Genomic DNA, 26,617 nt, shown 5'->3' with positions numbered 1-26,617 from the left:
GAATTCAGTAACAGAGGGCTGAAGAGCAGACTAGAGCACCATCTTAATCACATCTTCTTTTCCAAGAAAATGGAAAAAATTTGCTCAGTGATACTCCCTCAATGCTTGGAATCATTGTGTTTCCTAAACAACTTAGTCACTTGTGGGTTAGATAGGCTAATGTCTGGGCTAATAGCCAGAGTTTCAGAAGGAGGAAAGTACTCATTCACTTTATTTTTCCTTCATGAATTTTCTGCTTTTTGATTTATCTTGTTAAGTGTTTCATTGTGGCAAATATATGGCTGTCCAACTACTTAGCCCGGGTGTGCAGTGCTTGGAGCAGAGACCTCATGCTTCTCTATGGTGCCTAATTCAATAGGACATAAGACCTGCTTCAGCTCCTGGATACTGCACTAGCATAACTGTTTAAACAAAATGTTACTCTGTTATGCCATATGTTTAAAGTTTGGCCCATGTACATCCTCTCAGCAGTCTGCAGAGTTTGTGCTGAGGAGGTAAATGAATATTTAATGAATTGTTCTGTTTCTCCAACAGAACAAGAATGTATTCTCCATTGCCTTGGGTAACACCACCTGATAAATTCACTGCAAGCGCTTCCAAAGGTATTGTGTGACCGGAGTTACCTGCACTGCTACTAGGAAAAACAGAGAAATTTTCAGCCTGGATGCTTGACCTAGTAAATACTTACAACCAAATATAAGCCCCAATTCAACAAGGTACTTAAGCACATACCTAAATACCCACATGAATAAAGTCAGCCATGCTTTTAAGTGTCTTGTTGAATCTGGGCCATACAGAAGCTGAACACATCAAGCAACTACCCACATCAAGTTCCAGTAAAACAAAATTTATTTCCAGAGTGTATTCCCTCTGACTGTTAACACTGAAGAAGAGTGAGAGAGATGAAATTTCTGCTGCTTCTCCTTCTTGGATAGAGACTGTGCAGGTTCTTCCTTTCATTGAAATATTTTCTTTCTGGTAGCAAGAGTGATTTATGAAGTTTGTGAACTAGACCATATAATGTGAAATAAAGACCTTTTTTTCTTTTTTTGTACTATTTAGTCCCTGAACCATTCATAATATCAGTCAAATAGGAAGATCCTAATAAATACAAATAATGAAATGGATGAAAATTAGTAAGAAGAAAGCCTGTTGAATTGGGTTGAACTCTATGGCATGTCTCTTCTCCAAGGGGTTTTGCAGTCAGTGGTCTAGTCTGACTTTTTATGTGTGGAATCAACAGCTCAACAGTGGGGAAATACTCCTCTGGGATATAATGGTTGGTTAGCCAGCAACTGGCCAGTATTTTGATGTGTGTTTTGTTGCCATTTTGAAAAATATCAGTGCACTACAGTTGTCTGACTTATCACTTACAGATGCTTCATGGATGAAAACCACAAGACTCTATCTGTGGATCAACCATTTATCATACATTTAGAGATAAGCAGAACTTTGGACCACAGCCTTTTAAAAACTTTTTAAGGTAACTAAAGTTCTCTCTTAAAGTACATTGAGTGCTGTCTTAAGATTTATACTGACACTATTGTTCTACAGCATGAACACAGCAAAATCACTGCCTTTACTGAAATAATTATTTACACTGCATTATAAGGTATTCTGGCTATTTGAAATTGTTAATTCAGAATGCCCTCCAGCTAGTCTGTCTCTAATTAAACCTACTACTAGATCAGATGATAGTGCTATTCTCACTTGCTCTATGGACCTCAGGGCAATCTTGCTATACAGAAATATAGACAAATTCATGGTTACCAGGAATGCAACAGCACTACCACTGCAGCTTTATCTGCACTATGATAGTGCCTATGGACTGGGGAATCATAATTCTCTGTCCTAGCCAAATACAGTAAGATGTCAGTCCCTTCTCAAAAGGGTTTAATCATCCACTTAAAGCAATGATTTAAGCAGTGTGTTGAAAGCAGTGGTGATAGTAAAAGAAAAATAGGGTCGTATGGTTTCTTATATGCAATTTTTTAATATGTAACCTAGACATAAAAAGCTGAAAGATATTAATGACTCTTTGGATGGGATGATAGCCTGGTACCTTCAGGGATTTGATAACAAAGTGACCTTGTGGATTATGTATAGCTGTAAATGACTGCCTGAAAGAGAGAATGAAATTATTTGGACTTAAAAAATTGCAGGAAACACTCTCTTTCCACACGTCTTCAGATGAAGGTCTGTTGCCTGGATCTTCTTAGTTATCTGCAGAGTGGCTCAAGCTGTATCTATGCCTTCATACTGACATCTTTGAACTAAGCCACTCTTAAGTCATTATTTTATCAACAGTTGCAGCATAGCAATTCTTTATGTAGAACATAGTTGATCTTTACAGACTTCTAAGGAAACAGAAGTATTTCCTCACTGGCAACCAAGATGGACCTCATTCCTTACTTCCCTGGTCTTAAATCAAACCTTAAGGGCCTCATTTTGTATCTTCTTGTTGACTCATAGGTCTAGGGAGATCATTCCTGTGAGGGACCTTGTTTCTGCATTGAGCACTGGTAGCTATCACTGACTTTGAGAAACAGCAGCTTGGAAAACTGGACTACTATGAGGCTGAGCAAGGACTTTGATCACAGCTTGTCAAACAGTGTTCATCTTTCTTGTTATGAAACCTGAGCACATTATTTAGTTTCCTGTTTTACAGTTTTGCAATGTTTTTTAAAGACCATTATTTGAATCTTCCACTGAGCTGTGAATTGAAAGGTAATGCAAAGGTAACATCCATTTCACAACTTCCAATGAACAGGAAGATTTCTGGACATGAAAGAAGCTGGTCTCACATTTTTTGGCCAAGGAGTCCTGAAACCAGATGGTATTGATTTTGTACCTAAGCTTATTCAGCGTTTACTGCTGGCTGCTGTATTAGTCCTGGCAGCTGCTTGGAAACCTCCTATCCCCCTGAAAATTAACACCTGGTTTCAGAAATACTGAAGTACAAGTGATGGAAAAACTATCTAGCTTCATAAAAGGAAAATTCATGCATTATTAAATGGAAATTTGTTAGCCCAGGAGTAACTCTGCTTCTAGAAGAAGCCAAAGGCAAATGTGCTGAAAAAGATACTTCATCTCATGGAAAAAAAATTCTAAAAAATAAGTAACTTTAAGTGTGTCATTAAACATGTTCAGATAAATAAATATTACTATTTGTGCTTTAGGTATTCGGAAATTAAACACTAACTTAAACAGTGTTTTCAGACTTGGGCATCTATCTCCACAGACCTAAAATAATACTTTGAAACCTTCAGTCCCAATCAACTGTTTGTTATTAAGTATGCCTGCACGTGTTCAGATTTTAGGGCAATGGTTTGGTGTTAATATCTTAGAGTCAGTTACCTTGTCCACAAATGAAGGATCATGATTTCTGTTATCAACTTTACTGCAGTTCTGTGAAGCCTAGATACTTGCTTGCAAAGGTCTGACAAGGGTTAGAGCCATCCATGTATGTGTACAGGGAAAAAAAAGGGCTAGATTTCCTGAAAGGATTGAAGCACATTCAGTTTTGCTTATTTCAGAAGGAATTAAGAACTATTCTGGATTTTTAACATTTTCTTTATATGAATTTGTATCAGAGTTAATACCTCTCAATTTTAGAAAATAAGTAGATTTTATGCATGTGATTGGCTAAAGTCTATTTCTGAAACTCCATTACCTAAAATCTGTAAATTCTCCCATGACTGCTCAGTGCCTCACACCCCTCAAGGCAACCCTGACAAATGGGTCATGTGCAATGAACGCCAAACTTACAGAGCTTGTGCTTCAGAGACTGCAAAGATTTACAGGCTCATGCTTGTCGGCTGTTGTCCCTGTTTATAACTCCAGTATTTTTTGCAGCTCAACTTCCAGTTGTGGAATATGGGGCAAAGTCAGGTGTTACTGGTGCCTTGAGGGTGAGGAAACTTTTGTCCTTTTGTCCTCCTTTCCTCTTTTTGGCCCCTTCCCATGATTCACAGAATCACAGAATCATAGAATCATAAAATGGCTTGGGCTGGAATGCACCTTAAAAATCATCTAGTTCTAACCCCCTGCCATAGGCAGGGAAACCTTCCACTAGATCAGGTTGCTCCAAGTCCCATCCAGCCTGGCCTATGAACCTCAGACTGTCTCTAGACAGAGATTTTGACAGTGCAGCACAAATTCCTCACATCTCTTTTGGCAGGTAATAGAGGACTGTGACGTTGTTTGGGTGCCCAGGCTACTTCTTCTGAGTAGGTGGGCATCCACATTGTCAGGCAGTGACTTAAATTTACAGATCTCTACACAACTTGATTTGGAACTAATCACTTTTAACTACTAATGTATGTCATACAGCTAAGAATTCAGAAAACTTAAACACCATTGTTAAATTCACATTGTCTATAGTTTGCAAAACTTAATGTGGTCAAAATCATGTTTAAAACACAGTTCCACCCTAAAAATAAAGTTTTTAGAAAACCCAGTAAGAAAAACACATGCTTTTCTATAGCAGCTGCAATTGTTCTTCCAGCTGTGCAATACATCCACACACTAATACAGGGGCTGGTGTTTGGCCCTGCATCTGTTTGCAGAAGCCATACACATTCCTGAGTTGCACTGTTTTACTGAAATGTAGTTGAGCTGCACATGAAAGCAACAGAAAAGGTGGAGCACTGTACCGTTTTGTAGCACATATTTGCAAGAATGCCTTTCCAGCGTTCTTGTCCTTTTGCTCCACTATGAACTATGTTTTCTATTTTGGCTTTGACATGTGAATGAGTGCTAGTGCTTAGTCCATGTTTTCCTTGCCAAACATTTTATTGATCTCTAGAGTAACTGGACAGCTACTCATGCAGCTATTAAGGATTCTTTTTTTAGCATTTTTGTTGTGCTTCAGTTGGAAGTCAATAGGAGAAGACATCTTGTAAAAGGCAAGACGCATTTCTCTAACATATGACTCAGTGAAGATATTTGTTTACAGAGATAATAGATGCTGAGGTTGCAACTAATCCTACAAAATTCAAAAAATATCCTGATTTTTTTGTAGATTGTAGATTCTTTTAAAGTTGAGTCAAAAGAAAGACTGGTTCTCTTTCAAACAGAAACTTTATTAATGAGAAATGCAATATTCAAAAATGCAAAAAATGATTGTATACAAAACGTGTGTCTCACTAACTTATGATCATGTTGCTTTACAGAACTGAAAAGGCTCAAGTCTCTGAGACACCAAGTTAGATGTCATGGGCATTTTATCTCTTAACTTATATTGATAGTTATATTGATAGTTATATTGATAGTATTGATTGCTTCCCTCTAAGAGGAGAAGTCCAGTATATGAAAAAAGAATACTGCAAATTATTAGAAACTACCCAATAAAATCTATTGATGTATTTCAAGATGGGAGAAGAATTAACTATGGAGTGGAAAAGTTAGCCATCAGCAAAGTATCCTAGGTATCCTCATTGTGTTTTGCACAGGTACAGGGTGAGAACTGTACTTATAATTTTCAGATGCTTACTAAACTTCAGAGATTGGAGGAATATATGGGATCACGTGATATTCTTCATGTACTGAAAAATTTATTAAAGTATTAAAATTTCATTAAGAAAAGGATCTATATGCTTGGAGTAATGGTTCTCAGGAGACTTGCTAAGAAGAGGTTTTCCTGTTCAGGTGTACATAGATTTGTTGACCCAAGAAGATAGTAGACAAATCCAGACTGACATTTGAAAATGCCATAATAATATTCATGAATCATATAAACATGAATAATATTTATGATATGCCAGAATACAGGTAATGCTGTATAAAAATGCATTAATAATCTAATATTAATTTAGCAATTCATATCTCCAATAGGTTCAGGCAGACATTTTTTCTATGCATAATACAGCAAACTCATATTTTGCAGACTTCAAGCTGCCAGAGAAATGCTTGAATTGGAAATATGGAACCAAATCTTCCCCAAGACAGAACTTTCAAACCCCATCTTGCACTTTGTTACAAGTAGGCAATCATGGGCGCAGAATTCAGAAATTCCATTTAATTGCTAAATTCAGGTTTAAGTACATATGGAACAGAGTCCCCAGAGGAACACAATCTAAATCAAAACTTCATGTCCAGACACTGCTGCTAGGAGAATTCAGATCTTTTGTATGTGCAGCTGTACAAATATATTTAACACATTCTCCCACAAATTTATGCTCAGACTTGTAGCCATTTACTTGCAGGCTTAATTTTGTTGCTGTGCTATTGCACTGTTTCCCATTGGACTAAGAAAAACTAAAATTTTGAAATTAGGCTGTTTCATAGAAGATTTAAAAATATCTTATCCTGTGCTTGCTCCCTGACATCAAGCAACTCTGAGAACAGTCTAGTTCCACAACTGATACTGTCTAACAAACCCATTGCAAAACAAGGAATGAATGAAAAATAATTCTTTACAATGGCTGAAGCACAGGGCAGAAACTCTGGACCAGACTCTGTATAACCAATTGATAACTGGCACTTTCTACAAATTTGTCTGTATGACACCTTTGTGGTCAGTATATTTGCCCCAGGAAAAGGATTTTCAGTCCATTTTCCCATTAAATTTTGGGGCTGAAGACTGCACTCCCCATCTCCTAGAAGCATGCCACAAGGCTGTGGGCATTCAGAGAGGCTTACTTCCCATTCTAGATGTTGAAATACTGTTGTTGTGGCAAACAGAGCATGATTCAGGAATAGAAAGAAAAAGCACAAGTGGCTGATATTGTAGGTTAATGGTCTGGACAGCCTCCAAGGGAAGTGGAGATTCTTATTATGAAAAATCAGATTCTTCTGGGTCTGCTAGAGGCAACTGACTCCCAAAGAAAGAACAGACCAAAAAAATGTAAAGGATAACTATTTAAAATTGTCCTCTTTGCTGGGAATCACACAGAAAACTGTACATCCAGGTACTGATGTCTGTGGATCTTTACACAAACATATGTATTTCAGAACCATATTTCAGACTTGTAGCTAATGGCAAATGAAGATTTGTCATCCACACATAGAATTCACAAGTGTAAGAATTGTGGCAGAAGGCAATTGTTAAATTTATTTTGGAACAAAAATCAATTGACTTCTTATTAAAAAAAAATAATAGCCAAGTACAATCATAGTAATTATTGAAATTGGTAAGAGTCCTGAGTTCACCAAGCTCCCAAATTGGATTAATCTGCTCAAAATATAATGTTACAAAAACATTTAAAGGATATGCATTTATGAACATGTGTTTATACTGGGTCTGGCTGAGATGGAGTTCATTTTCCCATAACAGTCCTCACAGTGCTGTGCTTTGCATTGGTAGCTAGAAAGGGGCTGATAACACATCAGGCTGTGGGTGGGCAAAATCTTGGGAGGGGACACAACGAGGGCAGCTGACACAAATTAACCAAAGAGACATTCCATACCATATGACATCAGCCCAAGTATAAAACCTAAAGAAAGGAGGAGGAGCAATGTTTGCTCTCCTGAGCAACTGCCATGCATGTTGAAGCCCTGCTTCCCAGGAAGTGGCTGAATGTGGCTTGCTTATGGGAAGTAGAGAATAAAACTACCGGTGTTTTTTCTCTTTGCTTTGTGCATGCATAAACTTTTGCTTTAGTAAACTGCCTTATCTCTACATAGGAGTAATTTTCCATCTTATTTTCTCTCCCCTGTCCAGCTGGGAAGGGGGAATCTTGGTGGGCAGCTGGTGTACAGCCAACATCAACCCATTGCAGTCCTTTTTGGCACCTAATGTGAGGCACGAACCCATGACCCAGAGATTAAGAGTCCTACGATCTGCTGAGGCTGAGCCAACCAGGAATGATAGTAATGGCACTATGATAACATATTTGAGAAGAAAAAAGAGTTACTGTGCAGAAGTAATTGAGGCCAGAGAAGGAACAGAATGAGAACATGTGAGAGGAACACCTCTGCAGACACCAAGGTCAGTGGAGAAGGAAGAGGAGGAGGAGGTGCTCCCAGTGCTGGAGCTGAGATACTCCTGCTGACCATGGGGGTGCACAGATTCACCTGCAGCCCCTGGGGGAGGCCCACACTGGAGCAGGTGGATGCCTGAGAGAAGGCTGCGAACCTGTGGGAGGCTTCTGCTGGAGCAGGGTCCTGACAGGGACCTGAGGAAAGAGGAGCCCATGCTGGAGCAGGTTTCCTGGCTGGACTTGTGACCCTGCAGGGAAGTGGAGCAGGCTGTGCCTAAAAGACTGCACACACGTGGAAAAGTGACCCCTATTGCAGCAGTTCATGGAGAACTGTTGCCCATGGGATGGACTCACACTGGAGAAGTTTGTGAAGGACTGTCTTGTGTGGGATGACCCTACGCTGGAGCAGGGTAAGGACTTCTCTCCCTAATCAGTGGCAGAAACAATGTGTGCTGAACTGACCACAACCCCAATTCCCTGTCTCCTTGTACCACTGGTGAGGAGGTAGAGCTTGGGAAGGAGGGAGGGGTGGGTGGAAGGTGTTTTAAGATTTATTTTACTTCTCATTATCCTGCTCTGATTTTGTTAGTAATAAATTCAGTTACTATCTCTAATTCTAGCCTGTTTTGTCCATGATAGTATTTGGTGAGTGATCCCTCTCTGTCCTTATCTCAACCTGTGAACCCTTTGTTATATTTTCTCTCTCCTGTCCATTTCTGTAGGGGAGTGACATGGTGGCTTTGGTGGGTACCTGGCATCTAGTCAGGGTCAACCCACTACAGTGTTCTATGGTTTAACTTTGCTTAATCTTCAGAGGCCTCTCAAAGGCCTCTAAATTTAATTTTGACAAACTGGCACAGTTTTACCTGACTAAAGAATGCTAAATGAAGCCAAAAGGGTGATGGTTAGGCTAAGAATTACTCCTTGTCTCCAGATATTTCATTCTGCCCTGGTATTGTAAAGATGTTACAAATGCAATTGGAGAATTAAGCTGTCTCTAAAGCTGTTTCACTTACTTGCAGCAGTATACTCAACTGCAGAACAGTTGAGCATACCAATCACCACAGGCCTTCCACCGAATGACTTTTATACTAGAAATTCCCCTGTAAAAACTAGGCCATCTAGGCCCTGTTTCCCATATTCTTTATGTGCTTGGAGTTTTTTTCCCCTCATTCTCCTGGACTGGCTGTCTTCCAGGACACTTTGAAGACAAGAGTCGGCCTAATGTTATCACTACATCATCAGATAAACTGAGAAGAATGCTAGAGAACTGCAAACACATATTTCAAAACAGCAAAAATCTCTAGACCAGTTTGAAAAACATGCTGGAAAAAAATCTCCTGATGACAAGCATAAGCATATTTTTATTCTTTCTACAAGGAAGAGCATCACTCAATATCAATGTATTACCATTAAAAAAAAAACCCAAAACAACCAAAACCTGAAAAAGCACACACCTGCCAAATTTTTTAGGCAAAGAGCTGCATCTGAACAGCAATTTTATGCTTTTCTTTGTGTTGTTTTATGGCAGTGTTGAATAGTTGGTTCATACAGGGGAAAAGCACTGTCAGTCAGGGTGGCAAGGAGCAGCAATTTGAGGCTATTGACCTGCTCCTAGGGAACTGTTCTATAGTACAACTGCTTGCTGGTGCATCACTGGTTTTGTTAAGGAGCCACAGCTCATAACCAGGCGAAGGTACTAAAAAAATATCACAGCAACCTTACTTGCTGTGAGGAATATCACTGTACACTGAAACCCAAAACTTAGCCTTTGCCAATATTCAGGCAAGGTAGCCTAAATACAAAATGTAAAATACCCGTGGTAAAGATGAGAGACCTCAGAGCTGACTTTTGTTTTCCAAGTGTCAGCTCACATTACAGTAAGTTCCTTCCAAAAAATCCTGCATTTGTGGTATGATTCACTCTGTGTTTTTATGGCATGAGTTTTGTTGTAATTGTATTTGTGCTGATGCAAGAGGTGTGGCTTTCAGCTTAAAATAGATATTTTTCTTAGCTTTGTGGTAATTAAGTTACCCTATGTAAACACAGGTAGGTAGCCTCAATGTGGGTAGAAAATCAGTATTGCACCTCTGTTTACTAAACTAGTTCTACTAACTGTGGTACTTCCATGTACATTTATGTACTTCTTGACAACAGGCTTACACAGCAGTGCATGGCAGAGGAAGAAAACTCTATATGGCTTCCCATCCCCACAGTCACTATGGTTATTCTAAGGTTAAAGCTCCGATGCAGTTTCTTACAGCAGAGAGCAGCATCTTGCCTCTATGCAAGGCTAAAGCTGCTATCTTAATTTTATTAACCTCAAGCATTGCACCCTTGCTGTTTTCCTTTGTGTCAAGCACTGTTTGAAGAAAGTGTATTTTGCTCTGTATGGAAAGAAAAAGATTGTATCAGCAGTTGTTTATTTACAAAACTGTGGTCAAAGTTGTATTTATTTAAGTAATACTTAGGTTGTTGTTTTACATTCAAAGTAGTATATACACTTTCACTCTGTAAACTACCACTTCCATCTAATTGCATTTGAAATTGCAAATGTTATTGTGCCCAGAAGGCAGAATGATTCTAAGCTATTGAAAGAATTTTTAGTTCAATGGATAATTAATGTTTGAAGCTTCTTTCTATATGCTATATTGCAAGATATTAAAAAAAAAAACCCAAACCTGAAACGACATTCCTAATAATAAAATTTGCAGTTAACTAGCTAAAGGAAAAGGATTTAGTAATTCCTGTACTTCACCCTATTTTCTGAAGAAGTACTTTTCCTTCCTTTATGCTACAGCAGCAGCAGCATTTTAAAACTTTCATTTAGGTACTTACAGAAAACTACTGATTCTCAATACAATCTGGAATAATTTCAGAGGGGTTTATATTTTGCTAATTATTGCTGTTAAAAGAAAGGTGTTTTCAAATTTGCAGAAAGCATGACAGAGTTAAATTCAGGAAGATTTCTGTGCACTCAAAAGAAACACGAGCATTTCTTAAATGATGGAAACTAAAGAGTAATGCTGTAGTTCTCTAGAGTGCTTATTTTTCACTAATCTGAACCTAATGTTTTCAATCACTTCTTTTCACAGAAAAAAAATAGGTAGTTGAACTTTGCATCCCACTCTTGATAGTTTGTATAAGATCATTAATTTCTTAACATAATTTTGAAGACAAATGATTTAATGTCTGCTTACTAAAGAAAGTGGATCACTGAGGACCTATTTGCAGTGAAGTATTTGGCATAAATTATATTACTTCATTCTCAGGTGACTGTATATTCTTTCTGGCAGTTAATAAATAACTTCTGAAAATCTTCATGGAAAAACCACATTTTGATTACAGACTACTTTGAATTATTTGCATTTTATCTGAAATTTTCTCCTTTTTAACTCCCTTATTGATTACAATGGTAAAAGAAATAAATAAAAATTACTTAATTTTCCCCTCCTGTCTTCTTGACAGCAGAATACATGCACTGTGTGAACTAATGACAACTGCTACTGGTGTATTCCATGCAGTCTGAAGTCAATCTTTAAATTCTTACTTCACTTTAGTGGCCACTATTTTCTCTATCACCTTCACACATAACAAAAATGTTATGGCTTAGCTTCTGCCACAAAAAGTGGGATTTACATAATCAGCTATCAATTCACCTAATCTGAAACCTAACCTGTCTGTTACTTTGCTGTTTCTCTTTGAATTTAGTTTGCTGAAGTCCATCATCACGGGTACGGGGGCAAACAAGCTGGCAGGCAGGCATCCCACTGGGTATCACCTACTATTTATTAATTAAAAGAAAAGAACTAGATTTGTTTTTTGACCTAAGATATACATGTGATTAGTTTTCCAATTGGCTTTAATGTTAACAAATACGCATATATATATATCTCTTTTTTTAGTTCGTTCATGGGTAGGCAGTAACAGGCAAGAAGTGGTCATTTTTCATTTACAGTGGCCTTATGACCACTTCCTCCTCTGCTTTAGGAGAGCTGAGGATTACTGACAATCAGAAACATCAGCAAGAGGTTAAGTTTTGCTTCAGTTGTGGATATCTCAAATTGCGATCACCCATTTTCCTCTGCAGCCGTGGCCAGAAAACTGATGGAAAGCTGTATAGCTAAGCAGACCATTCCATAGTGCATCATTTTGTGTCTCAGAACTGACATAACCCAAAGGAAATTAGTGAAGAGGTAGGAAAAATGCTGTTGCATATCACACTTCTAGGGCTTTCTTTCTGACTGAAGAAAAAAACAAAAGGGAAAAAAACATGGTCCCTGTGGGAGATGAGGCTAAAAGATGTTGCTACCCTTCATGTGAAGAACAAAGTGAAGAAAAAAGAACTATCAGGCTTGAGCTTTCTTGTGGTCAACACCTCTGATCTACTCTCTCTGATAAAAAATATAATTGGAAATTTGGCAGTTGAGTAACATGTATACATCTATTACTCTTTGTTTGAGCTCCTTATTAGCAGCCATTATTATTACATGTTATGCTAATTAAACCAGTTTTTAATAAAGTAATATCCAGGGGAATATGATTAAATTTTGTGCTCTCTTTTCTTCTCTGTTTGTAACACATCTGCTTTTTTTTTTTTTTTTAAGGCAGACAACAGGCATTTTTCAGAATATTGTCTAGGTTTGCAAAAGTTTCTGAAAGAAGAGGGTCTTTTTGGCATGTCTGGATTAGCAGAGGTGCTGGAAGATTGTTGTGGTTTGTATGTTGTCATTGCAAACACGACATCTGAAAGAGAGTAATACTCTGTTCCTTCTGGAATTTGGGGGAGGAAATATTACTGGCATTAAATGGATGTATTAGATCCAGGAGCAAAATGCAAATAAAATACAAATCTAAAAAAGAAAAAAAGTTACATGAACACAAACAAAGTGGGTATATGAAGTAATTATTTTTTGTGTTATTTATTCATCTTTAATTTTTAATTGAAGTTTTAATTGAAAACACCTAAAATAAACACCTTCCTCTTACCGTAATTTAATAAAGTAATAGACATATATATCATTGTGATCCTGCATCAACTTACTGCAAAAGCAGTGAAACTGATACACTTTTAGTTGATGGCATGTCACGTGCACAAGGAATATCTCTGAAGGTAAGAGCAACTGCTGAGCTGTGATTTATACACTTCAGTATGAATGACATTCGTTTTATGAATGCAATCAAAGCAGTCACAACAGACAGATGGTGTCTGGCATGTGGAACTCAACTGACTTTAGACAGATTCTTACAGCCTGATATACAGGGAGCTGATACACAGAATGTCCTGAAAAATGAAGCTGAAGCTTAAATTGTAAACTTTAAAATCAGCAAACAGTTGGAATTTCAAATATAATTTATGATGTTTTGCCTTTCTTGTTTTTTACTGTTCTGGGCCTGAAACACAGACAGAAATAGAACTAAATAAAAAGACAAAAGTAGTGAAAAGAATTTATTCTAGAGAATTCTCTCCTTTCTTCATAAAAATAACAGGTGAATGCAAAACACAGATTTGACTAGACTTTTATTACTGTAATTAAATTATTGTCATTACATTACTAGTGACACCCACAAGGCATAAGTTTCTTGTTAAAATTGACATTTCCCCCTTCTTTTTTAAACAATAGATTTGCTTACGTTTCACAGAAGAGAGGAAAACATATGATTTGCTCCCTTGTATTATCTCTTTTCCTGTTTTCCTGCAAAAGTATTCACCCACACCTGAATTATCCAATGGAAAGAACATACAGATGTAACAAGAGAGTAAGTCTGTGTACCCCAATCACTATGGTCAAGCCTATCAACTACATTATAGAGCAGTTTACATTTGCTGAATTGTTATGTTCTGTTTTAGAGATTATCTTTTCATCACCAAAGAAAACACCAAAAAATTTTAGGCTTTGACATCCATATCCAGGATAAGTTTCAAAGAATTTCACCCACCACTGAAAATGGATTAGCACCAGAAAGTATTTAACAGCCTTTACCTGACTAAAGAAGAAACTGAGGGACCTCTAGCTTAGCAAGAATCTATAAAATGTGATTATTAATTTCAAGACATCACATGCTTTAAATTGAATTCTTCAGTATTCTTTGGGAAAGACTGACTGTAAAATTATGATTTGATGAAGAGCTGATGATGAGTTTGACTGAAGATAATGTCAAAATCCAGAAACAAAATAATTAAGCTAATAGTTATGAAGTACAGACTGGGAGAGCAAATTTAAGAAGTTAGGATGTGCTTATAAAAGTTTCAGGCCAGAAAGAAAACATGGCTTTTTAATTTCATTTCCAAATATTACTCTTATTTCAACTTAGAGTGCACTAGAGGAGTGGACAAAATTAGTCTTTAAATTAATTTCTTTCCATATAGAAACAGAAAACTAAATGTTTACTGGTTTGCAGTTCAGCAGTGATGACCCTAAACTTGGCTTCTTTTTAGCACTGAAATGTGTAGAAGTATTTTCAAGAAACCCACATAGTCTGGAAGCAAAAGTGACAAAGTTATGTCACTGAAATTTCCTTAAAAAAAACCCCAAACAAACAAACAACCAAAACTGAAGAGACTGTTTTGCTGAAGAAGTCAGACCTGGATGATGCTATATTAATTGCTGAATACTTCTTGCTCTAATCATCAGTCCCAGATTATGCCTTTATTTCTAAAACACAGCTCAGTATTGCTGGAAAACTGGGAAGACATTGCGCTGCAGCTGAAGTTCACAAAATGAACTAATGTGTATTTAAAAACTGCAATTGCTACAAAGTGGAAAAATATTAAATTCTTGAAACGCTATTTGAAAACAAGGCAAATCCTTGTAGAGGATTCAAAACTCCTGCAGCTTTTGAACAGGTAAAACATGAAAATCTCCCTATAAGGTACAGATCTGCCTTTTTTATAAAGCTGCGTGAGCATGAAAAAACTAGCAATTTAAAATTCAAAGATTCAAAATACATTTTTCATTATTCTTTTAGCTATTTAAATGGTATTTCATAATATCATTATAACTAAACGTTACAGATTCTATCAGAAAGACAGAAAACAGTCGTTCAAAATCAGAAATATGAGAGATTGCAGTTTTCTATGATTCACTGTAATGTCATAATTAAACCTTGTGTTAATACAGACCAAATAATTGAAACAGTTGTGATTTTTAAATTTTTTTTAATTTATAATTTTTGTCCATTACAATGCATAATGTACAGTACAAATTTTTTTCTACAGTATTTGTGTATTAAAATTAAGCTACTAAAATCATATCTACATATTTATTGATAAATAGCCTAAAATACAAATTCAAGGAGAAATTTGAAACACTGAATTTCATGTTTGTTCAGTAAATCAGAACCTACAATTTATTATTTCTAAATTTTACCTCTGTTATCAATTGCTTGAAGTAACTACTGTCATAAATTTTTCAAAACCTAAGAAGAAAGCAAATCTGGTAAATAAGTAGATTTAAATTACTATTTTCTGTGGCTAAAAACAACAACAAAAAAGCCCTAGTCTACTAGAAATATAAAACCATCAGAGCTAACAGAACTCACAGTATTACACTGAATAGTAGATTTCATTATGCAGTCATTGCCTACATAGCAAGCGCATGACTAAAAGATATAGTTACTAGTCTTGAGTCTCACTATCTGTCCTTTTATGCAGGTCACTGCAGAATTTCAAATTTGTGTGGTGTATTTTACTAGTTTTAGACGTACAGTAGAGGCACCTTTGCAATTCTTACAGTTTGTAAAATGCTTGCCCATACCAGTTTCTCACCAACAGTGTGAGATACTAAGGCCCAGATCTCGGCTCAAGTAAAGTCCAGTGGAGCTCCTGATTTATCCCAGCTGTAGATTTGCATCTGTTGACATGCTGAATTATTGTTGATCCCCATGCAAGTTTCTGTGTGTATATTATCAGCATTACAGTATATGACCCTATGTAGCTCCTGAGTCAGAGCCGTTTAGTTAACTGAAAAAACCCAAATGTTTACTTGCAGCAGTGCTGCTGAGCCATTAACTGTGACTGTTATTAAACTGTACCAAAAAGTTCTGCGTATTAGTGTGCTTATTCTTTTGCTGAAAAAAATATTAAGACCTTGATTTTAAGACCAACATTGCTGTTGATGATTAATGGCAAGTGACAAGTCAAAACTGAAAGAACAAAGCATCATTTTCAAATATATGTCAGAGTATGAAAACCTGGCAAATCTTAAATTCTCTCCTGCTGTCCTGATACCATAGTTCTATCTGGACTACATTTTGTGCATATTGTAAAATTAACTAAAATACTAAATCATACAGACTTAAAAACATACTTTAATAAAACTGATTCGTATCTGGGTGCTGATACTTTCGAACACATTAAGACAATATATCTATCGTATCAACATTTAAATTTGCAAGTGTCCCATAGGCCAAAGAAAACAAAAAACTAATAAATATGCTGAAAAACCCCATACCTCAGTATGAAATCCTGACCCCTTCTCCAACTAAGTACACACAGTCCAAATACACTGAGAATGCCAAGCTACAGGGGCCCCTCTGTGGGGAAACCTGTATTTCAGTCAGCAGCACCCGTCCGCTGAAGCAGAAGTGCAGGGACAGATGCTGCAGGATGACACGTTACAGAGGTGCCCGATTTCAGTGTGTTTCTGTGTACAACTAAGTCAATGCCACGCGTGTATTAAAGGAGGATTTTGTCCAGGTTTAGGTGCAGAACACAACTATCAGGCTAGGCTCATTTCAGTGTCAGATTATGGTGCTAATCAGGCTCCTGCTCCTGCAGTCCTGTCCCATCTCCCAGGAAGGTCACGCAATCAAGGGGGGCACAAGAGTGCTGTGCAACTCCCTCGGCTTCTGCGGCGAGGAACTACCATCAGACTTGGGCCACGATCGCCAATTTAAAATCCGCAGCCCGAGGCTTGCTTGGGCAGCGCCGTGCGGCGCCTGTTCCCCGCGCCACGCTCCCGGCGTTTCGGGAAAGCCCCGCACGTGGCACGGGCTCGCTCGGGAACGGCAGCCGCCGAACTGCCCGCTCCGGTTTGCGTCCTTTACATTAAACAGGCCTGGGTCGAGGTTTGGGTCACTCGCTACAGCCAGACCTGAAGCCAGCTCTCGGTCCGCCCGCAGTGGACACGGAGGGGCTCGCGAGGGGAACGGCGGCGGCGGCTGCGTCCGCCCGGACCCGCCCGTCCCTCGAGCACCTGCTCGGGGAGCGCCGTTCTCCGCTCGTGCGCCAGCCCGGCGGCGGGACCGGGCTCGAAGGGACACCTTCCCCGCAGCCTCTCGGCGGCTCGGGGTGAGCGCCCGGGGCTCCTCGCTCCGCATGCCGGGGAAGCGCCGGGCGGCCCGGCCCGTGAGGGGCGGGGCGGTGCGGGGCGCGGGGCGGTGCGGGGCGCGGGGCGGTGCCGCGCGGCCGTTGGGAAGTTGCGTCACGGCGGGCGCGCGCGGCTGCGCGAGGGCGGCCGATTCGAACGGCGCAGGGAGCGAGGGCGGCGCGGCGGGAGCGGCGGGAGGAAAAGGAAGGAGAGGAAGAAAAGCGGGAGGAGCAGCAGGATGAAGCGCACGGCGCCGCGCAGCACTCTGCGGAAAATAATAAAGAAGCACAAGCCGCAGTTACGCCTGGCGGCGAACTCCGACCTGCTGGTGAGGAAGGAGAGGGGCGGGGGAGAGATGGGGCTGCGGCTGGCCCGGGGAGTCGGGGAGCGCTCCTGCTCTTGGCCGTGGCGGCAGCCGCAGCCGTGCTGTAACAGGGACGCTCAGTCCCCAGATGGTCTGGGCTGTGCGCACTGGGGCGCTTTGGGTGTGACGGGATGTCAAGTTACTGCCAATGGTGCTTCTCCAGGGACCCGCAGGCAGAGGGGAGGCAAAGCTTTGGGGGACACAGGCGATTGGTCTGTCTAAAAAAATATGGCTAAGTAGAGATGGCAGCGCTCTGCTTTGCTGGTGGCTGCTGTACTGTAGGTCTTTGACAGTAATCTCGGGGATTCTGGGACGGGCTGATGCATGGCTCTTGTGTCACTCCGTGTACACACTGTTTTCAAAGAGTTTGGTGTAGACACGCCGAGAGATAGCAATTTAGATTATGTGGCTGCTAGATGGAGATGTTTGTTGTTTGTATGGATCAGTTCGGCTGTGCAGGTAGTCAGCTGAGCTGTGATCAATGGGTTGCTAAACTGCTGTAGCATCTTGAATGCTCATATCTTTTTAAAAGACCATCTAAGTAGTCTCTGTCCTAAACTCTGGGATGACAGCTCTTGTAGTAATCTAATAAGGTGTTGGGGTCCTGGTCATAGTTTTAAAAGGCCTGCCAAAAAGGTGTAGGGATAAAAGAGCCAAGTTTGCAAAAACTGAGGCCAACAAAGCTGAATTGCTGCTGCTCTGAGGGATTTGTGGCACAGGTAGGGTTTGTCTTACCAAGAAATTGTTTGACTACAGCAAGGAAACCTGACCTCAAGAGAGCTTGTGGTAACTGCTGTATTGGAAAAAAAAAAAGTGCAAAGAAAGGATATTCTTTGAAGCAACTTAATAGGCTTGACTTGGTCGACTGTGATGCCCTCTTGTTTACAAACGCATGTGGCTCCAAGAGCATTAAAGCATTAATACATGCTGTGTACTAGTATGGTCCCTGACTTGGAATTGCAGGTCCATGGTTCATATGTGTGTAAAAGTTGTGTCTTGCAGCATCTTGAAAATTGGTATCTGGATATATGAAGCTAAAGGTAAACATACAAAGTTACAATAATTAATATGAGATTAAAATAAAGAAATATGGTAATTACACTAGAGTGCTTAGATTTGAATGTAAACATTAAATATTTTTCTAATGAAGTTAATAAAAATATGATTTCTTCCTACTGCTTTTGGTACCTTTGGATTTTTTTATGGACTGAGGACCTGGCCCCTTGCTACTCATGCTCAGACCTACTCAAAGCTCACTCAGTGGAATGCAGTAGTCAACTAATCAAACTCACACAATCACACATACTTTTGTAATCATTGGTAATAGTTGGTCCGTGTTTCCATGGTAATGAAAATTTGGCTTCAAAGTAGTGTGGCTGTCTGAAAAGGGGTAAGTGGGACATCCCTCCAGATCTTGGTATTGGGTTCCCATCTCTTCCTGGTCCTGGCACTGAAGTTCTGTTAGCTGCAAAGACAGTCAGAGAATTGAATTGACTGAAACTTATAAACAGCAACAATTCAATCTAGCTTAAAATATGGCTGTGCAAATGTTCATTGCGACACATAGAATGGGATCAGAATAAATTTTAATAATATGATAGAAACTTCGATTATCTCTTCTGGTGATGTCAAATTAAACAGCCTTTTATGTTACAAGACTTGGCTCTTTTAATGTTACCTTAGAACAGGAATGTCCAGGTGTTGTGGTTGTCCATGATGTTCTTCAACTAGGCACTTGTCTAACAGCTCTTTAGCTCTTTATTTCTATGGCTGAATAATCAACACAGCTGAAATCATGCCTCTTTTATTAAAAAAAAGAGTGGGGGAGTTTATTTTGTAGTCATACAGGCAACAAATTTTGAGAGTATGTTTTCTAGTGTCTCTGTTATTCTCTGCAAACCCTGTAAGAGTGATTAGATTGCATATGTCAGAAATTTATATAGTAGCTGTCTTAAAATGGAGCCATTCACGTTTTGAGCAGAGAGCTTATGTCTTCCCCAGGAAGTATGAGAAAAGTGCTAGTTCAGTTTCTGGGCTATCTTCCAGAATGATCCATGCTTTATGTCTGAAATCTACTGCAGTTATGTGCCCAGTCCAGCAAAGTGGTCTGCCTGCCTGCCTTAGGAGAAAATCAGATTGCTTTCTTCGTTTCCTGACCTTCAGTGATTATTTTTACTCAATAAACCAGTGTCTTCCTACGTGATCGTAATGAATAAGTTTGAAAGACATAAGAATTCAGATAATTTTGTTAAATGCTTGAATGGGATTTCATCTTTGAAATCTGAAGCATTGTCAGAACCTGTTTCCTAAGTGTTGACATCTGTCTCTGCACAGTGTAGCTATCAAGTTTCGTCAGCCTTTCTCAGGAAGCTGTTTGGTTTTGGTTTGGCTTTTTTTGAAGGAATATGATAATATCTTCGGGTGAAGAGATGCAAATAATGCAAATAGTGTTTCAGGTGTTTTCAAAGCTCTTTCTGAAAATAAGATGTAAAGCTTTTAGTAATGAAGTTCAGCTATTCCCCCAATGGTCAGAGAAGAAAATACGCCACCTTTGTTCTAGCTTGAAATCATAGAATAAAAGCAGGATATCAGCGGCTTGTTTTATGCTGGAGGAGCACATGTGTATTTCAATTGCAGGAAAAGCTTAAAGTATTGCATTGAATGGCCTCTTTTAAAATTGTTCATAGAATCATCAATAAGTGTACATAGAAGGCAAAATGTCAGTCTAAAGAATTGTTTTGAAGTTGCGGCAGCAGAACAAAATTACAGAGGTTGTCCCTGCTGTTCATCAGCTCTGTTGAACAGGTGTGTGGAATTTGCTGTGGAAATAGTGCTGTGAATTTTTACATCCATTCTTAAAACTTTGCAGCCTTTCTTTTCTGGAAAGCAAACATTCTGTTTTGTAAGGTGATTTTTCATAAGTAGTTAGTTCAAAACTGTTTTTAAATTTTGTGCTGAAGGACAATAATTTAATATGTAGTAAAGCAACATCGTTAAACAAATATGGTATTGCATAGCTACTTGTGAGTAGCTGTCCTATTCTTGATATTCAATCATTCTGCCTTTCATTAGTCTTTCTCAATTGCCTGAAAAACCTGGAATATTTGTTAACCTACGTGCTCTGTTGTGGAATGTTCCGATTTTAGTTATGTGACTGTATTTAAGTCTATTGGAGTGCTTAAGTGTATTGGAGGGGAAGTTTCTCCACATGCAGCAATTCACTTTGAAAATAGGAAAATAAACATACAGTGATTCTGAGAGAAGGTGCATCTTCTAAAGGCAATTTTAAAATTAACACTTTTGCCTTTAGGTATCTCTGAAGAAGGACATGCAAGTATGGAAGCTTTTGTTCCACCTCCCCCTTCTCCTTCAGGTTGTTTCCAGAAATCTAACCTCCACATTGATAAGTTTAATAATGAGAGTTCTTATGTTGAACATTATTTTAGTGGCACTGCTTGATTTTGTTGGAGATAGTTTCTGTGAGAATAACTAAAGGCTAGTTCTAAAGCGGCTTTTATGTTTTGTGAAATAAATCTCCAAGAACATCTGCTTTTTGTGTAGTAGATGCTTCCAAATGATATCAAATACTATGTAAATTTATTTATTGCACTCTGGCTTCATTTAGTTCAGGATATTAAAAAAAAAAAAACCTAAATTGCTTGTCGTATGGACAGAGTTCATATGACAGGAGCTTGTCCTGTAACAGATTCTTTGTGCTGCAAACCCACTGCCAAAGTATTTCCTGTAAACTCTTTAATTTGTCACTTTCCATATTATATTTTTCCAGGCTTTACAGATAAGGTATGGCAGAATAAACGCATCACCTTATTAATATAAATAAAATTTTCATATATTTCGTTAATATTGAAAGTTTAATTTACAAAAGGTGCAATTATCAATTTTTCAGATTGTATTATTAAAATAGTTCACATAATGTCTGTATAATGCTGGAGGTTTGTATTATAGATCCCTAATTACACAAGGGTGCTATTGGCTGGCAGATTTACTCCAAGCTGGAGCAGTTCCTTCCTTGCCTGCTGAAATTTTTTTCTGCTTCTGTATTAGCAGAAAGCATTCCGTATTGAACGGAATACTTACTGTCTGACCAGTTCTTTTAATGTAAAAAGGCTAAGTGATGAGCTGGGAAAAAATGGATGAAACCTCCTGACAGTGGAGAATTTTGTGTTCTGGAGAAATTAATGTCAATGTCCCTTTACACTGGAAAGGGGCAGAAGTCCTTGAACTTGTCTGTGGTCCATTTGGCGATAAGGCAGGGATGAATTTGCTGTTCATAAAAGTCTGGCCGTCGTAGTTGCTGAAAACTGACTGTTTTTACCAGTAAGCAAAAAGACTCCTTACTCGCTGATATTTATGTTTACATTTTATTAGTGAAAACTTCAAATAAAACTCAAATTGATTCCTGTTAGATCAGTCGTTGTTTATGTGATCATTTCTAAAGCACTTTTCCAATATAAGTATACTAAATTTAAACTCTATTTACAAGAGTCTTGCAGGAAGGGAATGTCTTGGAAATTTACTGATACTTGAACCGAGTGATACATTTGTTTTCTGAGAACACCTTTCAGGAATTTGGAAGCTGTCTAATATGCAAATTGTCTGTTGCAAACAACAAACCTCTAAAAAACCAAATGGCTTGAACAGTTTAAATATTTTTTTTCTCTATTTTAAAGGTTCATTTGAATTTCTTACTGTTTCTCCATCGGCTAGCAGAAGAAGCCAGAACAAATGCTTTTGAGAACAAAAGTAAAATAATTAAACCTGAGCACACCATATCTGCAGCAAAGGTATTAAATTACTTTTAATATTTTTTCTTTTGTATAATGTAGCATGTATTATGACAACATACACAAAAGCTTTCTGTGTTAAAGTTGTTATTTGATTTATGATGCAAAACCTATAGATACTTTATAATCTTTAGTCCATCATTGGCATAATTCACTGTTACCAAGACAACAAATTAACTCTCCCTGCTCTATTAAATATAAACCAATTATTCTTGATTATTCCTTGTTTAAAGTCATAATTTCAATGTATGGGTAAGTCTGCAAAATGGTCTACCAGCAAGCATTCATGGGCTGAAAGGCACTCCGAAGTTGGAGGATCCTTATTTCAGCTGATACTACATCAAGGAAGCATGCTGTCTTAACTTCAGTGCTGTGAGTCAAACTTTATGGAACAAGTGAGGAATAGTTCAGAGAGGTTCAAATACCTTTCTTGTACCTTCAATTCTTATCTACTTAGTCTGAAATAAGTTCGTAGTGGATTCTTGCAGCATTGAGTGGCTACTTTTTGAACAAACAGATACTTTGTGTGATGCATTTGGCAAGGAAAGAACTAAGAGAGGATTACACTGTGGATTGGTAAATGCGTAGTTCAGCATAACAAAAATTGCTGTATGAATATCTGTGAAGGAGGAATTCGCTGCATTGCAGAGCATGCTGAGTTTTGTGTACATGCAAAAGAAGGGAAAGAGGAAGGTGTTATGCAGCTTTGTCTCCCTAGAAAGAACTAGTGTGAAAATACGATTGAAATCCTTTTGTATTCTGTAGCTCATTTCACTCCCTAGGATATGTCTGCTTTACCTTGATGTCATGAAGGAATTTGGTCTCTTTAATTTGTTATCTATTTAACCACCTACTCCTGCTGAGCAAACTGGGAGGACAAAACTTGGTGTTACCTGATATTTTGGTCCTGTGGCTTCTGTTTGTCTTCAGTATTTTTTTTTCCTTCTGCTGAAAGGTTTAGTTTGAGACTTTCTATTACTATAGTAACAGAAACATATACAGGATATGTAGGGTAGCCAAGTGAATGTTGCAGTTGGAGTCGTATGCATTTATAGGTTCTTTTTAACTGCTGTCTTAACACTATTTCAACATTTTTGTGCTCTATTTGGTTTTTTAAGATGAGAATAAAGGGAAATCTGTCTGTATTTTAATAATTTTAACACTTAAACAGTCCCACTTGGGCTTTGAAGTTCATTTTTCAATTTAAACTCCAAACCAAAAAATGTCCTTCCAAAGGTCCGTGCGCTCTTGATATAGAAAGAAATAGGGCATTGCAAACAAAAATTGAGCATAATAGCTGTATTATTGCAAACCTTATTTTTTCTTTTTGTCTAGGCCCAACAGGATAAGAATTTCAAGGAATCTACTGACGGCTCGAAAGCCCTAATGCCATTTCTCAGTATTAATTTTTAAAATAAGCCTTTTATTTTACAGAATTCTTGCTTATGAATGTTCTTGCTTTAAAAAAAAACCCTAAAATATGAAATCTTTCTGCATGTTTTTGCTTTATTTCTGATGTTTTCCCTAAAGTACTGCCCTTGGCAACTCAGCTCTTGGAAACAGATTGGCTGGGTGAACCTTTGGTCTGAGTAGCCTAGTGTTTTGAATCTCTTTCTGCTGCCTGAATTGTAGTGATAAATATCCTTTTTTGTTTTCTTTGCAGGTTATTTTAAAGAAAAGCAGAGGCTAGAAAGCAGACCCACTGGAATTTTAAAGCATGTTTTTCAATGTTTTCTAAGTAACTTGAATTATGCTATGAGCCACCTTTAGCACTTGTGGAACTATGTAGTTTTGTTGACATCCATCTCCTGACTGACTATCTTGCTGTTTCTCTAAAAAAAACCCAAAAAATCTTTCAATGTGTATTTTCCTACAATTTATGCATCATTTTAAAACTTGTGTTACTTGTCACTTGAAACTTTTGATGCACCTTATTTCTTTCATAATGATGGAGGAATGCTTGTACTATAGATACTCTTCAGGTATGATGTGACATTTATTATTAAAAGTGTGAAACTTCTTAAGGAGAACAGTAGTTAAAAAAAAGTAGTTTTGAGTAAGTCCATTATAGATTGTGCAGTTCAGAGCAGATTTACTAGTGAAACAAAATTACGGCTTTTGAAACCATCACTGTAGAAACAAGTGTATTAAATACCTTGTCTTAAGTTTATTTATAAATGTCTTAATCGTTTTAAAATTACTTTGAAAAGTAGATTAAAACTTCGGTGTTCAGGGGAAGTAATACATAGTTGGTATTGTAAAACACGCTTCAAGCTGTTAAGCTGGCCTGTTTTTTGATGTGGTATATGAGACAACGTGGTGGTCTGTAATTCAGTTGGTGTGGACAAATGCACGGTTTATGGAAAAGATCTGGCACAGCTGATGTTTTCAAAGTTAGATCTTGTAAAAATAACAAAGATAAGCTGGTATGAGTGCCAAGGTATTTCCTTCCCCCTTTTGAGTGTCATGCTAGCTTGTCAAAAGTCTGGAAATGTACATTATATGAAAATGTCTTCTTAAATCAAGATTATATTCTATTCCTATTCTGACATTTGTAATCATTTGCTGATGATACATATATTAATACATATATAATACTGCTTTATACATATATTAATAAAGTTACAGTTGGATAACACAGTTTTGTAGAATATATGGTAGATGATCCTATATGCATAGTGAGGTATTTTATTAAAATAAAGAGTCTTTAAAAGTGTTATGTATTGAGTTGTCTAATTTTGTTTGATACTATACCAAGTACATTCTAGAAACTCAGCAAAAAAATTGCGTTTTAGGGCTATTTTTGTAGCCTAAACACACTGTAGCAATGCCAGTACTTGTAATTTCATATCGTGTCCATGTACTTTTTAAAATCCTGTATAATGATTGAAAAGTCATCCTCTTCCAGTATACAGAAAGGACGGAAGGTTTACTCTCCTGCTTTACTTAACTCACAGAGCGTAGTTCAGTCGGCTTCTTGTAAGGGTTTACTAGATTCTTTATTCTGCATTTTCTTCTCTTACTCCCTTAGAATCCACAAAGAAGGCTAAGAACATACACATGTAGAGGATATTTGGACTTAATAATTGGAAGTATATTCTCAGGAATAAGAAAGATTTGACTAGGTATTTATATTGTATTTTTAATTACTGTCATTGATTAAACAATTTTAATGCAACACTAGATTTTCCTTAGTTTGAAATGTTTTCTCTTAATTTTCCCTGAAATATTTCCTTACAGTCTTGTATAACCACATACCTTTCCTCATTGTACAATTGTTTGAGTGCTATAGCTTCTTTTGGAACTTGTTTTGATGTCCACTTTAACTTTTTCTCTTTTGATTTTCCTAGGAGCAAGATCCACTCTGAGCTTAGTGGAATATTCTCATTCTTACGTAGTGGATTGATTGATGATCAGCTACCGTTGAGGAAGGGAGGCAAGGGAGGGTTAAAACCAACCACAGTGTGCTTTTAAAATATTTTATACATTGGTTTTGGCCTGTATTCTTGGTTAAGAAGATGCCCCTTTGTAATAGGAGAGGCACTTTTGATAGTACATTGTGAATGTTTTGTAATAGCTGGAGCAGGCAGGTATTGAGAAGACCCTGGGTAGCTTGGCAGGTGTTCCGGTTTTTCTCCTAAACTTCAAATAAACACTTATTGAAAATTAATGGGGCTGATGTAGTGGGCTTCAGCTTTCAGAAATATAAAATGTTATTGTTTATTTTTAGTATCTTCTTTGAATGTTCACCATAAGGTTAATTATATTCCTATTTGGCAGCTCTTCTGTTCTGCTTCATGTATATACCTGGGGTCGCTACGCAGTATTTCTTACCAGTTTTTTAAAATTAAAACTGCTTACAGCAATATTGTCTAAATACCAAATAACACTTAAAGTTAATATAAACTTGCAGACTATAGTGATAGTTTATTTCTGTTTTTATGTCTCTATTTAATGACAAAGTATCAAAGCATGTAGTTCTACAAAATGCTTTTTTAAAATAGATCTGTACTCTAAGGCCTAATGAGGTTGTGTTCTTTTATTTGAATTCCTATGTTGATTATCTGCCATTAGGAGGAAAAAGGCAAGGATTATTGAGGGAAAAGTCATGGTGATGCTCAGCTGTTTTCATGAAACCTTCAGAAATTTATAGTTCTGAAACAATTGACTCAATATTGAATTTCCTGTGGTTTTAAACATAGGATTCAAGAGATT

At 37.8% G+C, this 26,617-nt stretch overlaps 2 protein-coding genes across 3 annotated transcripts in view; both read left to right on the top strand.

The window, feature by feature from the left end:
* The window catches only part of TRMT11 (tRNA methyltransferase 11), a 131,680-nt gene extending 121,869 nt beyond the window's left edge, over positions 1 to 9,811 (top strand). Inside the window, exons 13-14 of one of the 2 annotated variants that reach the window (XR_014850912.1) lie at positions 1,377 to 1,483; positions 7,664 to 9,811. Coding sequence is in view for 1 of the 2 variants with exons in the window: in XM_085056026.1 (XP_084912152.1) it covers positions 535 to 576 (42 nt within the window). In the remaining variant the exon portion in view is untranslated. Of the gene's footprint in view, positions 1 to 534; positions 1,040 to 1,376; positions 1,484 to 7,663 lie in introns of those variants that run through there. The other variant, XM_085056026.1, reaches the window with a different exon arrangement.
* Positions 9,812 to 17,361: 7,550 nt separating this feature from the next.
* On the top strand, positions 17,362 to 25,121 carry CENPW (centromere protein W). The gene is made up of 3 exons (XM_085056020.1): positions 17,362 to 17,561; positions 22,289 to 22,402; positions 24,066 to 25,121. Exons 1-3 carry the CDS (start codon positions 17,472 to 17,474, stop codon positions 24,090 to 24,092), a joined length of 231 nt encoding a protein of 76 aa, XP_084912146.1. The 5' UTR covers positions 17,362 to 17,471; the 3' UTR covers positions 24,093 to 25,121.
* Positions 25,122 to 26,617: the final 1,496 nt, after the last annotated feature.

The sequence above is a fragment of the Lichenostomus cassidix genome, chromosome 3, assembly GCF_008360975.1.
Source record: "Lichenostomus cassidix isolate B80296 chromosome 3, HeHo_3.0, whole genome shotgun sequence".
Lineage (NCBI taxonomy): Eukaryota > Metazoa > Chordata > Aves > Passeriformes > Meliphagidae > Lichenostomus > Lichenostomus cassidix.
The sequence above is the reverse complement of the archived record's forward strand: the minus strand, read 5'-3'. Positions and strand labels throughout refer to the sequence as shown.